At 31.8% G+C, this 16,721-nt stretch overlaps 1 protein-coding gene across 1 annotated transcript in view; it reads left to right on the top strand.

Moving 5' to 3' along the window:
- Positions 1–224: 224 nt before the first annotated feature.
- The window catches only part of LOC131850457 (tolloid-like protein 1), a 99,873-nt gene continuing 83,376 nt past the window's right edge, over positions 225–16,721 (top strand). Inside the window, exons 1-2 of the mRNA XM_059200678.1 lie at positions 225–348; positions 13,914–14,165. Of these exons, the coding sequence (XP_059056661.1) occupies positions 13,961–14,165 (205 nt within the window). The 5' untranslated portion in view covers positions 225–348; positions 13,914–13,960. The remainder of the gene's footprint in view (positions 349–13,913; positions 14,166–16,721) is intronic.

The following is a 16,721-nucleotide window of genomic DNA, read 5'->3' as shown; positions in this document are numbered from 1 at the left end:
TATTCGCCAATATATTGCATAATGCATATTTAAAAAAAAATAAAAGAAATTACATTTTCAAATTAAGAACATCCCTTTCTCTCTTTCTAACAAATTTATTCATATTTCTTAAAATATATTATTTTAGTATATAACAATGAAAAAAAAAGAACAGGAAATAAGAACAACGATCCCGATTTCTGCCATCAGTACTCACAGCGATGCTCCCGAGTGTGACACGCGGGTGTCAGTTGACATCGGGAGTCCGCGACGCGTGTCCGCACTGTGTTGCTTGCGAGTTGCGAGTGATATCGAGTGGATTGTTTCGTGTGAGTGTGGTAGTGGTTATTTTGAATTCCATTTTTAAATGTAAGTTCGTTATACAATTTTGAATTTCGAACCTAATTCATTTTATCACGGGACAGTAAACAAATGAGGTGGTGACCTTATTTGTTTATCTAATTTGTCTTACAGATGATTAAGCGCGGGATGCGTTTAAATTAGGAAAAAAGATTTGGTACCATTGTTTTGAATCTCATTTCATCTATTCATATAAATTATTATAATATTTATTCATCTCCATCTAAGAACAATACTCGTCCTTAGTTCTCTACATTTTGTCCTAAGAATAAGTAAACAAATCAATTATGTTACATAGTTAAAACTAGGTATTAATTTTTATTATAGCAGTCATAGATCGAGATTATACGGACTTTGATCGTACATTTTTTTCTTAAATCTGATAATGATTTGTTAACCCTGAAATGTACACTTATATACTCTCTACGAGTACATAATAGATTACAAGAACTTCATCGACAATATTTTTTTTCTACAAATAAATAACAAATATGTTAAATTATGAATTCATTAATGAAGTACGTAAAAATTGGTAAAATCTACCTTAAAATCGTGGTGTTAGTAAAACTAGTCCAGTAGTAAAATCTCTGTGTCACCTATATTAGCAGTCATGCAGGTTGGTGTGTAAACTGTTTCAGTACTATACTGTATAACTGTTATAGTACTATATATAAATACTTATTAATGTATATTTTTTTCAACTTCGCCACCGATATTAGATAATATTCGGAGCCAACTTTTGATGTCGTGGAGAACGCAGTTGTTCATATAACCACTTTAATACTTGGTACATTTGAATCCACTAAGGTAGAGTGACACACATACACACATAGATCTCTCAAACGGGATATTCGGAGCCAATTCTTATTGTCGTGGAGAACGTAATTTTTCTTAAAATCGCTGTAAGCTTGGTACATTTGAATACACTAAGCTAGATTGACCTACCGCAGTCTCTCGAATTAGTTTCATTTGTTACTAATGATTCTATTACTGGTGAGTTATTGAGAAATATAACTAATATAATTATATATTGGGTTGATTTTCACCTTTAGGATCAAGGCAGGGTAGCAAATCATTAAGACGTCCTCTATTTTTAAACTACTTATTTTCTATTCAGAAACTCACTCACCTGAGTTTCTACCATTTCGCACATACAATGGGGCTTTATATATGTACATGGGTATCCTTTTTAAAAGACATTAATTGCATTCATCTGACAGAACAATGCATATCAATGAACGGAATTGATTAATGAAATGGCTACGACGGGACCGCATTTTGTTTATATTGAAATGAAATAATGGCATTATTACTTTGAATGGAAGCGGTGTGTTTATTTAATGAAATTAAGTACTTATGGTGGAATATATTATAACTTCAAAAAAGGGGGTTTTAATTGAATTGTGTTTTATGTATATATTTAGACTATACCTTTAGGAAATTTGACGGCCTCGGTGGTCTAGTTGTTTAGCACACCGCCTTACTGCCGATGGTCGCGGGTTCGATTCCTCACACGACACAAACATTTATATTCGTGGCTATGACTGTTTGTTTCGGTCTGGCTATTTTCTAGGTCTAAGAGAAATATATATATGTATATATTTGTATGAGTTATCTAGTACTCATAACACAAGCTTTAGCTAGCTTAACTTGGGTCTATATGGTACTGTATGAATTGTCTTGAGATTATTATTATGAATATCATTCGATGATTATTTTATCATCGGATTTCAAAAGGTAAAATTGTCTTAATGGAATAAGATTGAAATCGACTCATTTGTTTGGGAAGTTCTGACTGACAATAGATTACGGATTCCGTCTACAGCATTTGCAGATGAAGTACTAATTGAACGCAACTATATAATTGAAGTTAGTCAAATAAGTTATCATTATAGATAAATAGACTAAAAAGTTTCCTGCAGAGTTACTACAGTCTCACCTACTTCAGCTGCCAAGAAGCTTGCACAGTAAACCATTTCGTCTGGCAATTACAGGATATCAAACATGACATCTTAGCACTCTAGAGTGGTAACACCAGAGTGATATCGCTGGTGTCACATGATAACGTGAATTTCCGTTGTGGTGTTCAGTATATAGGCGACAGTTATCCCTTACCATCAGGAAGGGTGTCTGCATGATATCCATTCCAATTACATAAAAAAGATATCATTTCAATATAATGAATTTATAGAAATTAACCATGGGTGTTTAGGAGGTTCACTTGGAGGTCGGCATAATATTATATAGTTCTAGTGTTTATCACTTCCTCATTCGTTCGACAGATACGACGGCTACATGTATATAAAGATAGAGTGATAATATAGGTAGATAAGAATGTTTATTTGTATTTTAGAATTAATTACGAATAGCATACAATACAAATTATTTAAACCGATGCAATACAATATGGGTAAACCTGTGTGTATTATGTTATAGCAATACCACTCAAGGAGAAAAAAAATGATTTTCAGTCCACTTTAACAATAATAAAAATAAAAGTAATACAAAGACAATTCTTAAAACCTCGAAATTCTTTTCTATGTATTAAGCGTAAATAGTGTCACATTTTGTAATCGTGTATAAACTCATAAAAAATGTGTTGCGTTTCTAGGAAATTTATTTGAAAAGAATATGAGCTGGCTTCCTTGTCAGTTCTTCTAACTCGACAGCACTGACAACTGACAGTAGATTTGACATATCATAAGAGTCTGTAATAGACCTACACGAATAAAAACATTTTGATTTGATTTAATATGTACTTAAAATATATTTTTTACATCACATTAAATAGAAAAGTTTTGTAAAGACATTGAAGGTATCTAAACGATGTAAATCAAAGCGTAGCTATTATTCAATGAAAGAAAATATTTCTATAAAAACGTGAGAAATAAGACAGCCATTTAAAGTAGATCGAGACAGATTTATACATATAAAAGTATACCAAGATAGTAAAAAATATTTTTTGAACATTTAACTTCTTTTGCCTTCGATATTGTATGAGGTAATTTCTTTATAAATTACTTAGACTATTCACTGAAGATCTGACAGATGTATACTGATTTATTTGTACCTCGAAAATATAAAAAATAGGTATTTAACAAATAGTTATTAATATATAGAGCTTATTCTCTTTGATTCAGTGTTTGTTTTATTAATTTTGTACAGATTTACACAAATAATCATAGACGTCAGTCAAATATGTAAATAACATCATGTATCTATCCACTCTTAGATATATGCCATTCCCAATGCCTTCCACTATGTGCGATATTCTGCCTTCCGCATCCATGCACTCCCGGCCACCTTCAGGATGTCGTAAATAACATAACTCAAAAATATTATAGGAATTAGGTAATTAACATGATAATTTAAAATTATATAAATTAAATGGTAAACAAGCTGACAGTCCATTTGATGGTAAGGCAAGCTTCGTCTATACACATGAATGAAGAATATCATAAAAAAATGTTTTGTACAGAATTACACAAATATTAAACAAATGGCATACAAATGTGTACAAAATATAAATTATCGTAGATGTCATTCTAATACATGGCTAATATATTATAATAAATATGTAATTTAAATGGTAAAAAGTCCGTTTGATGGTAAGGTAATCTTTGCCTTTACACAGGAACAGCACTACGCAAGTTTAATATAAGAATATCATAAAAACTTGTTCACTGGACTATACAAACATTAAACAGATGAAGACATAGAAATGTGTACAACACATAAATCATGGTAAACGTATGAATACGTGGCTAACGTGGCCCGACAATTTACGAGGCAACACGTGAAACGTAACGTGGCGCGGAATAACGCCCGTGGGATATTTGTATTAATTTTGACAAAACGTAAATTAAACTGTCAAGTTTCGTACGTCGCCCGGTGGTAATAAGAGTTATATAGGTACCTGCGTCGACTGGTAAATGTACATTCGCGCTCATAAATGTGTCGTCGAAACATTTTCTTATGATGTATGGGCGTATTCAAATATTCCTACGGAAGAATGCAATGTGACAGCACTCCTTTTGATGTCGTACGAGACAGTAGAGGAATGTGATAAATAAATGTCTATTAAAACAAGCACATTTTTTTATGAAGTTGATGGTAAGTGATAAATGTAATCTATATACGTGAAAAGTACCACGGCCATCCCGTTATTATATTACGTTTATCACACCACTTATGCTTTGCCATTATAGAGGACTACCTCTGTCTAACCCTCTCATCCTATAATGCCACATCTGTATTCTGTAACTAAACTCATTAAATTATGCTGAAATATGTATTGCATATATCCTTTAAAAGATCTTGGCCTGTTTAGAATTACGGTGAGTTTATAATACTAGTACGTGTAATTAAAGCTGTATTAACAGGCTCCTATTGGTTTGACTGGACAGAGAGAGAAACATAAGCGGTGGTGGTGAGTGTTGAATATGTGGGCAAAAGGGCTCTTAAGCCTGCACACGGCCCCCAAGACCCGGTAAATGCTCGGAGTTCCTCTCTGCCACTCAATGGAGCCTGCACCCGCTCAGTGAATACATGATTCCATGGTGAGGCTAAAAAGTATGTCTCACTTATGGAAAATATATGTTTAAATTACTGTAAAAGTCGTATCTAATCCGTTACATGATTTTAATTATAAGTCTAAATGAAGACACAAGAAGAAATACAGATGCGGACGACGTCCATATTATATACTTAGTATAGAGGATATTAATTTTATAAAAAACATTTAATTTACCTTCATAAAAGCAAATCATAACAAAGAAAAAAAAATACTAAAGGGTTGTGGCCTATTCTATTAGAAAATACACTTTTATGGACTATCATAAAAGATAGAAAATCGTGTAATGAGAAAAATATCAAATGCTAAAAGTTCGTGACCTATGGTCATTTTTATATTGCATTTTCTTAACAAAAAATATTTTTAGACCCATTAAAAGATAATAAATAAGTGTAAATTTTGTTGTCAAATATAGTTACCTTATCAACGTCTGAAGGGTTATCGTCTTTTTTTAAAAAGTAAACAATTTTTTACTAAGAATTCATGTTGTTTATTGTAATTATAATTACACTGATAAATTATACATAAATGCAATTTATACAAACGAATTATGCAAGTCATATATAATAACTAATATCTTTATGTTCAATATAATTATTTATCGACATACAAAAGTTATCATGCACTACTTAAAAAACACTTTTACTTGGGGAAATTCAAAGACACGCCCGCTCCAGGGGTATCAACGAACAAGTACTGCAGGACTCCTACCCATTAAAACCCCAAGGTGTACCTTTACTGTTTGGATGTGCACATCATACTCCTGGGTGAAACGAAACTTATAAGCAGCCGCCCTCCGGCCGGTAAAAGAACGACGCTGGGGTGGTTCACCCCAGCAGAATGCGGTCCACAAAGGACCAGTGAACGACCCGAAGTGTGTGTATCTCTAATGTTTATTGCTGGAGCCACGGGTGTGCGCGAACAACAAAGAACACCTAAGAGTTGTTTACCACTTACCATTAAGTATTAGCACTAAGCGTACACTTGATGGTAAGTGGTAACCTTCACCGGTATACCGGAACAGCTACATAGCATTCTGTAATTTCACTGCCTAATCTGCACCACCTCGCTAAATCACATCTTACAAAGCAAGCTGCTTGACGGCTGAAATAGGTGAGCCTAAGGTTTTCGCAAAGGAGACGACTTTTTGCAGTCTACTTTTGCTTTGAACTTCAGAGACTACTAGCGACTACTTGTCTGTATATATATATTTATAGATGTTTATTCTCACTCTTGCTTCCATCTAGGCAAATACGCATACATACCTTATCAACAGAACGTACTAAGTGTGCCCATTTCCTGCGAAATTACGCCCATTTCAATCTATTTGCCGATGTGCGTACAAAGAAAGCGACCACTTTATTATTGGAATGTATACCCTTATCTTTGGGTGATAATGGTGACCGGAGTTCTATCAAAGTGCGCATAGAAAAATATCATATGTGCTCATATTTTTGTGCAAAATTAAACTCTATTTAATTACTTTAGAGTTTATATTCAATTATTGTATACTGGGGATATGTGGTATGAATTAAAGTGTAAGGGTCAAAGAACACTGGCTGATTAGTTGTAGCGATTGTGTGACTTAGAACAGCACAGTTCGATATTAATTTAGAGCTAGGAACCCTTTATATATGTATACAGGGACTACAATCTATCTACAGTAAGTATATATTACCTCTTTAATATGAGACCTTATAGTTGAGGAAATCCTTATTTTTTGTCATAAAAACGGTATTATATAAGAACCAAAAAGCTTATCTTACTTTAACTTACTTAGCTATTTAGCGATAAGGCCGCCAATTCTTACCTCTGTACATTAATACATGTAACTGTATTTTCTATGTGGGGAACATTAAATAGTTTTCATTCCATTTCATATTGTCAATAATTTTCATAATGCAATAGGTTACGTTCTTACAAATTAATTTACAGTTATAAATTTTGATTTTTAATTCATGTTAATATAACTTGTTAAATGTTAACAACGAATGTCATTTATTTATATTGACAACATTAGTTAATAAGGTTTACATTATCGAAATTTTAAGTTAAGTTTTTTTTATATATTCTATCGCCAATGTTCATCAAAGTTAATGTAGGATTCTATTGGTAAAGGAATGTATCAAATCGGTCCAGTAGTTTCGAAGTCTATTTAAGTGCAAAAAATTGCCTGACCTGACTTCAAGCTCCTTTTACCATCCTCCACTGGTGCCCCGCCAGCGTAATCCGTAAGTGCAGCGGATGTACAATTATAATTATAAAAAAAATATTAGTATAGATGAAGATAAAGAAATTATGTGTCTTCGCGGTATTAGATAACGAAGAAGAATCTGGTATGGTAATTTATTGCTCAAAATTGGGATAACCAATAGGAGAATAGATACTGCAACACTGGCAGGTAACGCATTGGCAACCAATTTTCCCTTTTATAAGTACATTTCTTAGACACGTTTATTTAGACGCAAGAATGCCTCACTTGTTGATATGCCAGCGAGGAGTCCTGATTTATCTTGTTCATACTGTTCCTTAGTTTAGTTATCGTTCTTGCAGCTTCTTTAGATATATAGAACATCAATAAAATCACTAACAATAAGAGATTTACTATTACTATTTAATAACACGTAGGCTATAAATTTCATGAGAGTGAAACCGCGGGCACAGCCAGTACTTTATAAAGTGCAGTTTTTAGTTGAAAGCTAATTTCTTTTGGTAACACAATTTTTGTGATTGTAGGATATTAAATATCAAAAGATATTAATAGTTATAATATTATTTAAGAGAGTCATGTGTCAGTCGGCTCGTGACCAAGAGGTTTATGAGGACATCGAAATATCGGGAGTTAATAAATATTGTTATCATAGCAAACCATCATCTACTTCTTCCTTATCCCATTCATTTGTGGTTGCCGTAATATGTTTTTCTCTTACATTCACCCATGTTCGCTCGTTTACTCCTTTTTCTTGTCGTATCATCTGTCACACAGTCCTTCAATCTCTTTTTCGGCCTTCCTCTGTCGTTGTAATCATCAATATTCATACGTAATACTTGGCATGACAAATGTCCCGTTTATATTATGTGTACAATTGTAAACAACAATTAAACAAGTTTAAAACAGTGTTTATTAAATATCGTGCTTAAACCCTTCGCAGAGATCTTCGGAGTAAAAATAGTATAAAATAAAAATACCGAATAATAAATGGTAAATGCATTACCCGAATATAAGCCTATATGATAGAAAATGCTGCGAGGATGACCGCCATGTCTTTTAAACAAAACAAAACAACAAAACTATAGGTGCTACCGCAGGACACGAATTAGGTGTAAATGTAAACATAATTTAATTTCTAAAAGAACGTCTCCAAACGAGGAGCGTTTATCTTCCGGCCGTGACCTCCTCGCTATCGTAAAAGTTCACAAAACGTATCGTCAGTATTTCGTCCTGTTAGTGATAACTAAATGTTTTACTGTACAAAAAACCCTTACAAAGATAAAAGAGAACCATTTGACACTTCACCGGCTCCCTTATTTGTGATGCTTTCACAAGTTTTTTATACTTATTTGAACGTTTGAGTTGGGGGATTTGACGAAAATCCTATGTAGACATATTGTGTGCGGGTTAGTTGCTAGTGTGCGAAAATGACGGAAGAAACTGAAAGTGGGAGGTTTACTTATAAGTAGATGCTATTATTAATGCAGATTAATACATATTTTTTTATTTTTAGAATGTTGTTCTTTATTACGCACATTAATTTTGGCAAAATTATGATCTACATATATTATACATATATCTTTACATGTATTATAATAACTGTGATATCGTGATGAAACGAAAACACTTTATTTGTATATTAAGGTAAAAACAGAAATTAAAAAAAATAGTGTGAAATATTCAAAGAATGTTTATAATAAAATCATTGTTTAATAGTAAATGGCTATTCAAAAATAAATATGGATTCGGATTGTAAACAATTTAAGCATCATATTAATATAAAAACATAGAAGAACTTACAAAAGGTTTATTGGCATGAATAATGTATAGCTTACGCTCGAAAGTTTCTTTCAGATATGCTTTTATTTTTAAATTAACTGTTAGCCGCGAATTAATCCGCGTGAAATAAAAGTTTTTATTAATTGAAATAAATAAAATTTCTATAAAATCATCTGCTTCTTTTTATTAATTGAAATAAAATAATAATAATAATCTAAATTAAAAGTTTTGGGTAATACATATATGTAAACATGGCCTTATAACAAGCGTACAAATTTTTAGCAATTGTTTATATAATTATTAATTATTGTATGTGTTATATGTATATAAATCTAAATGTCATCATTTATTATTTTAATATTCTCTTTAATTGAGTAAAAACTTCTTCATGCAGTTATCATAATCTTCTTATATCGTCAATAAAATATTAAAAATAGATTAGATTCAAGAACAAACATATAAACAAACAATTTTTAAATATTTTTACTGAGTTAAGTACCGTATATACTTTTTTTCATATCCATTTTTTGAGAGCTGTTAATTCTATTTTATTTATTTGTATATAATTAACAACAAAAATTTCTATTGTATTACCTGCCTAAATCAAAATCAAAAACATCTGCTGACGAGTAGCAACTCCCCTATAATGGCGTAATATTGATTAAAGGGTGCCATGGACGATCCCTTTAATTTCAACTATTTCAACGGAAACTTGTCGCTAACTCTCCTTAAACTTCACGAATTTCCACCTCGGTTACATAGAACCATCACATCGAAAGGCCTGATGTTGGTACATCATAAAATGCTTGTTTACTATGGCGCCCGTAGATATTTGCATAGACAAGAAACGTACGTGAGTAGGTTCGTTTTACTTTACGAACTATGTGTAATTATTCTTCTGTGGTTACTTCTGTGGTCGCTTATGTTTGGTTGATTATAAAGGGTTTACCCACCTGATAGGCAATGAAAGGCAGTAATAATCATAAATTAGTGTAGTCGAAATAGGCCTCAAAATAGTCGAATAATATTTTGTAGTAGCAAGAGAATAAAAATATTAGGCGATCACTATTTTAATACGTGAAGCAAAAACATTTACCGAAAATTGCGGGAAAAAAATATCCCAGGAGTGCAGAATATATATATTTTTTATTAATTACGATTGAATTTCGACCATCAGGCGACCACTAATAATTAATATTTAAACAAATTAACCGCAACCATTTACACAGCATTGCCTAGCCTGCCTACATACATTTGTATTGTGCGGGAACTGAACCCGTGTTACTCGCAGGTAAGGTGTGTTAAACCGCAAGACCAGTGAGTTCATCAAAATTATTATCTATTTCTGTGACTAAAGGCCCTTAAAGACAATCAATATCTATTTTGATCTCACCGTTAACTTTAGATGGGACCCAAAAACTTTAAGGATGCCATGAGAGCCATTGTCAAAGTCACGTTCACCCGACAACTAGAGTTTGGGTTAATTTAGACGAACTTGTGATAGTTCAAATCTGAGATAAAGATTTCTTATAAATCTATTGTATTAATACTTGAAGCAAAAATTTTTAACCCCTTTCACGAAAATAGCTAAGTATAAAAATTCGCACAATTATTGTTTAAAAGAGAAGGAGTATAGAATGCTAATATATTTAAAAAAAAATGTTTTAAAATACATTATATCAATAAAGAAACACACACACACAGTATTTGACACACTCACGAATATATACTCTTTTATTTATTGTTAGTCGGTGGTCAAAATAAGAATAACTTATCTAATATTATTTATCTGTCTTAATGAATGTTAACTAAATTAATTATGGGTGAATTTCGACCACTAAGATTAGCGTGCATAAATGCATAGAAACATAAAAATTCTGACAATTAATAAGTGTATTACATAGATAAAGTCCCTTAATAGTTTTTCTTAGATATACTCCACACAGTGATAAGTTCTGTTTTAATTTGAAACATAGGTTTATTTTACTAAGCATTTGTTAATTCCGAAAAGCACTACTCAACGACGCCACGTAGGTATGCTAAGCTTCAGAAAATAACTAATTTTCATATAAAAATCCAGACTTTACTAAATTCCAAGGTTTTCAGAATAGCCGTTTAATAAAATGGTATCACATAACTGGCGCACCTAAATCTGTTGTTATAGCGTAAAATTTTATGGTTTCTCTTAAAAATTTTATGTAAATTAATTTATGATTTTAATCACAATTTACATTTTTCGCTTTACGCATTAATATAAATCGACTTGCTAACAGGGTTGAGTAGGTACGTAAGTACCATTTACACCCTGCTCTGGGCTCCAGTGTTTTCAATTTTTTACTCTGAGGGCTGCAATTTTTTCAGCCGAATTTTGTTAATTATTTTTTTAAATTAGAATGACAAAAAACCTTACGGTCCAAGTGATGGAAAGTGATAATCGGTTATATACAGAAACCGTACTGGGGATTAAAGTGTATATTGTAATGTCCCTATTACCTTCCATGCATTTATTCTGAGAATTAAGAATGGAAATATACAGTCGATTAATCGTCAGGTTAGCTGAATATAACGATTGCTTGATGAACTGCGATTGACGCAAGTGTTAGTTACACCACTCATCACCGAAGCTGCATTCACTTCAATCGATAGTTTTGTAAGTTATGTTTCAGTAGTAGTGTGACGATAGTGTAAATTATAAGGCATAGGATCATAGTATTCTAGAATTACAACGCGTTAGGAGTAGTAAAATGGGCATTACGTGACGACGTGATTTTATCGATGCTGTTTATGGTGGCCATCTATCAACACGTAGGCCATTAGCTTAATATTCCAGTTACCTAAAAAAATAAACTTTTTAAAAAAGTTATATCTGTGTGTTTTATTTTAACATATTGTGTGTCACAATGACATTACGGGGCCGTAACTTGAACATACACCTTATATATGCATATATATAGTTATGAAAACGACGAGTTTCAAATAGCTCGCCACAAAGGGTATGAAATTAAGTTCGCTGAAAGCGGTTTTAAAATATATTTCATGTTACCTTTCATACATACCTTTTACCTGTACGCGAGATTGATGAAAATCGTAAACGCTACTGTGGTTTGGATAGGATTTTTTTTATAATTGGAATTGTAAATCATCTGATTCATTGGTCAGCCCATATATGTGAACAACACCATGGACATTATGTTGTCTGTGTGTTGCCAATCCGAACGAGTGAAATATGCTGTAAATTCACTGCCATTTCTCATCTGCAAATCGAAACACTACCTATATAGCAAATAGCTTGGCAATTGAAAAATATGAGAGAGCACTAGCTCTAGGTACTAACCTATTTAGATGATTTTTATATTAATCAAAACATAATCTAATAAAAATACATAACTAAAACAAATCATAGGAAATATACCCGTTCAAAGACTGGGCCTTCTGAGAGACAGATGAATCGACAATCTTAGCGTTCAATCACATTTTACCTATCATATATTTTAGTGAGCATTACTTAGTCAAGACACCTTACTACGTTATCAGAAATAAAGTACCTTACAACACAATAATAAAAAATATATAATGATTTCTTGTTTCTCTCTCTGTCCAACCTATGTTCCCAGTTTATCTGGGGTCGGGTCTCCCTGTATCTCTGCGCTAGAGTACTCTGTTCTGGGTTTTCTGAATAGTAAGATCCTGGTACATCTGCTTCTTAATATCTTCTTCCACTAAGTGGCGGATGGCCTGTCTCTAATATTTATTTGTCTAATGGTAAAAAATACTATAACCAATTACTAGGAAGCAATATACGGTACATTGCTTCCTAATGACAAAAACCACTTTTGCGGTTTCTGCGGTCTCCGATAGAACTAGATACGTAGAGTAAGTATCTAGTTCCATCGTTCTATATTCCATTTGTCATTAGCTGTAGCCTATTTGCAAGATTAATGTTATATCATTACATAGTATAAAAAAAAAGTCGCTGTCGCTGTCTGTCCGTCCCTATGTATGTTTAAATTTTTAAAACTACACAACGGATTTTGTAGAGTTAAATTTTAATAGATAGAGTGGTTTACATGTATTATTAATGCACACGCGGGCAAAGCCGGGGCGAGTAGCTAGTATTATATAAAAAAGGATTCGAAACATTCTCTAACGTACTATTAGTTATAAAGGACAATATGTACTAAAAGCATCTTACCTCTGTTTCGGCTATTTTTACCTCCAACCAATTGTTTGTAGGATAAATTCAATTTAGCAGTGATATTAGAAGATATAGACGAGTTTCCGATTCTACATAGACATTTCTTTTATTGCAGTATTATTCGGATGCAGTATGTCCTAATAAGATTTGTATGGTATTGTTGTATGTACATAAGGAAGCAATTTTGACAATAACAAGTACATGGAATATATATTATTATTACAGAATTTAAATTAATTTGTAATACTCAAGTCAGAACCAACTAAATGGTAATTGAATTGAATTGTAAATTGTAAAGATTTTAAACTGGGAACCGATGTGACAAACGGGATATTTGTAGATAACTGATTTTATAACAATCTATTTACAACGAGAAATTGCTTTGGCCCAAATTACATATTATCATAATTAGATACATTTCCAATTTACATACACTTTGTTACCTAACAAGTATGTATATCTATTATAATTCCCATTCTAACGTTTATAACAATTGATTACATTATCTTTACATAGTAGAAAATAAAATCGACGCCGCTGTCTGCTTATATCTTTTGATACAGTTTTCAGCAATAGATAGAGAGATTCAAGAGGAAGGTCTATATGTATAATACATGCGTGTCATAGTAGAGAACAAGCCTAGAATTTCAGATGACCGAGGTGTTATGTATGTATTATAATATAATAAATGTATTTACAAAAAATATCAATGTATATCTAACAGTTGTCTAGTACCATAACACAAGCTCTGCTTAGCGTAGGACTGTGTGATTTAATCAAATAAAAATAATTAAAATATGTTCTCTTTGTTTCAGATTCAATAATTTAAAAACATTATGGTCTAGTGAATAACAGTGATAGAATGAATTTCAAAATGACTTTGTGGTGTAGACGTGTGCGTTCGTCAGTGGCTGGTATTATAATGATAACGTTTATGTGCACTAACATACAAGTGGTCTCGTCGGAGGAGAGGGACGAGCCCCACAAGTATACGATAGATGAGTTGCTATCATCGCAATATGATAACAAAGATTCGGGTGATCTTGGAATGGATCCTTGTAAAGCTGGTAAGTTTGAAAACAATTTATTTAACTTAAATTAAATTACTATTATATATTCATTACGATGTTTAAATTCAAATTCAAATTCAAAATTCATTTATTCATATAGAACATTTTTAGACGCTTCTGAACGTCAGTATATTTTTTCCTTCCGGTCCAGTTCAGTATAAAAATCCAATTGAAAAGAACTGGCAAGAAACTCAATTGAATTACTTATTTTTTTAAAAGCCAGTTTATTTACAATGTATATTTATATAGTTGTCTATGTCTAACATTAAATGAAAATCCCCTGCATGAATAACTATCGCCTTGGACGCTCGTTATGTCCGTTAAAATACCCATTAAGTTTATACATTTTAAAGTAATTTTAATTGTATTATTATTTTTAAATTAAAATAAAGACATTATATTTTTAGTACATTGTCGCGTAATCGCACAAAGCGCAACTCCAAAGGAGCTTTGTGATTGAAGCGTGCCCATCTTTTTTTGCACTCTGTATAACAAACGAGTTTAAAATCAAAATCTATCGAGGCAAGGTCCTTTGTGTTTATTTATCAATTTATATTATATTTTTTAAAATAATACATCAAATTTAAACATAATCTATAATTTTTACACCCTGTCATCAGTTCAACACTTCAGCACATACCGCTAAGCCATAATAATAATTATATAACATACAATTATTTCAAGTCAGAGGATACCTACATCTTATTTTCTTTATATAGTACTAGCTGTGCCCGTGGTTTCACCTGCTTGAAATTTATAGCCTATGTGTTATTCTGATGATAAGCTATACCACTGTAAAGTTTCAACAAAATCAATTCAGTAGTTTTTGTGTGAAAGAGTAACAAACATCCATCCATACTCACAAACTATCGAATTTATTATATTAATAAGATTGTTTTAACTGTACATTTAAAATAATACTTTATAAAGAAAATAACAATACTTTAAAAACATAAATAGAATGTATGAAAATAGATTATTTTCAAATATTGTTCTTATTGTAGATACTGTATAGCTGTACACAGTATTCATAACTGAGAAGTAGCCAAAATTAGGCGGGTGTCCAAACCGGATTTCAGTCATGGACAACTTATATTCCTACTGATTACCCTCGTAAAAATTTCACACGGGTTTGTAATACAGAGCAACAAATTATAAGCTGTAGCGATTATATAAATTCTATAATAAGAATAGAATAACATTTGTTTCATAAAACTTAACTTAAGAAACATTGTAACTATGAATCCACACTACGCTATGCCTGAACTGAACAGAATGTTGCTACGTATGAGTTCTTACTATTTTATTAAAATTACCCAAAATTACATATTACATTTATTTACACTTACCGCATAATTTTTCATATTAATTATAATGGTCGCGGAGAAAAATTACAAAGCTAATTCATTTATATTGAATTAAAGAGTTAAGAATTATAGAATAAAATAAAATAGTTCCTACCATATTTTTGTATATGCTTGTTGTCTGTATCGTCATGGCCACAACTTCTATCATATATATAATATATAGATAACATTTTATCATCATAAAAGTATTGTGTTTATTTAATTACTTCAGTATTCTTATGATTATAAAATTGCTTCTTTTGCGTACTTTTCGTCGTAATAATGTTATAACTATTTTATTATTATTTTTATTTATAACTCTTTATTGCACCTTTAAAAAAATACAATATAAAAAATATTGATAGTATGTAGATGCAAAGGGGGTCTTATCGCTTAAGCGATCTCTTCCAGACAACCTTTGGGTAGAGGACAAAAGGTGGTCGATGGCGCAAGATAGAATGAATAAACATATATTATATTATACATATATATTTATTAAAGGAATGGATAGTAATACTTACTAATACTTAGTTCATAAGTGTAAAGAAAAATAATTAAATAAAAACGTATTTTTTACTGTGGCATCTTAAACAGCTGAAAAAATACGATAAAGATATTTATTACAGAAGAATACAGTATTTATTTATTATAAGAAGATATTTACTACATATTAATTAATTAGATTCTTCTAATATTTTTTTCAATACTGAAGACTTTGTAATATTGTTATTTATTATTTATTTTTAATATCCGCTTTGAATGTCTCACATGAACCATTGCTGGAAATTTCACCGAAAACAGAGAGGGCTGGGGTTTTTATCGCCGGCCGTTGATTTCTGTTTTAGCACTTTTTAATGGCTAAACGTTTGGAGGTAGAATTAAATACCTACATTGTCCGCTTGGAATTCGGAATAATGGTGCTCCTTTTAGAAAACAAAATAAAAAAACTTAAGGTGAGTTTTAACTATCTTAAGTACTTTGTTATTTAGACCCTATCTAATATAAACTAAAACGGCGGCGGATATGATAACCTGACAGCCCTGTAGGTGCGGTACCAGAAACCGTGAGGATTAAATAACCTCAGAAAGACTGGCACGGAAAGGAACGGGAAACTACCGTCGCTATATATCCCAAGAAAATCACCATGAGTACCAATATAGTCAATAGCATGTCGTCATGTGAACCGACTGACCCTCGGCGCCAGGAT

Source organism: Achroia grisella, unplaced genomic scaffold, assembly GCF_030625045.1.
Source record: "Achroia grisella isolate CSIRO2021 unplaced genomic scaffold, CSIRO_AGI_Agris_v1 utg770, whole genome shotgun sequence".
NCBI classification, from domain to species: domain Eukaryota; kingdom Metazoa; phylum Arthropoda; class Insecta; order Lepidoptera; family Pyralidae; genus Achroia; species Achroia grisella.
Note: the sequence above shows the minus strand (reverse complement) of the source record. Positions and strands in the feature narration are given on the sequence as shown.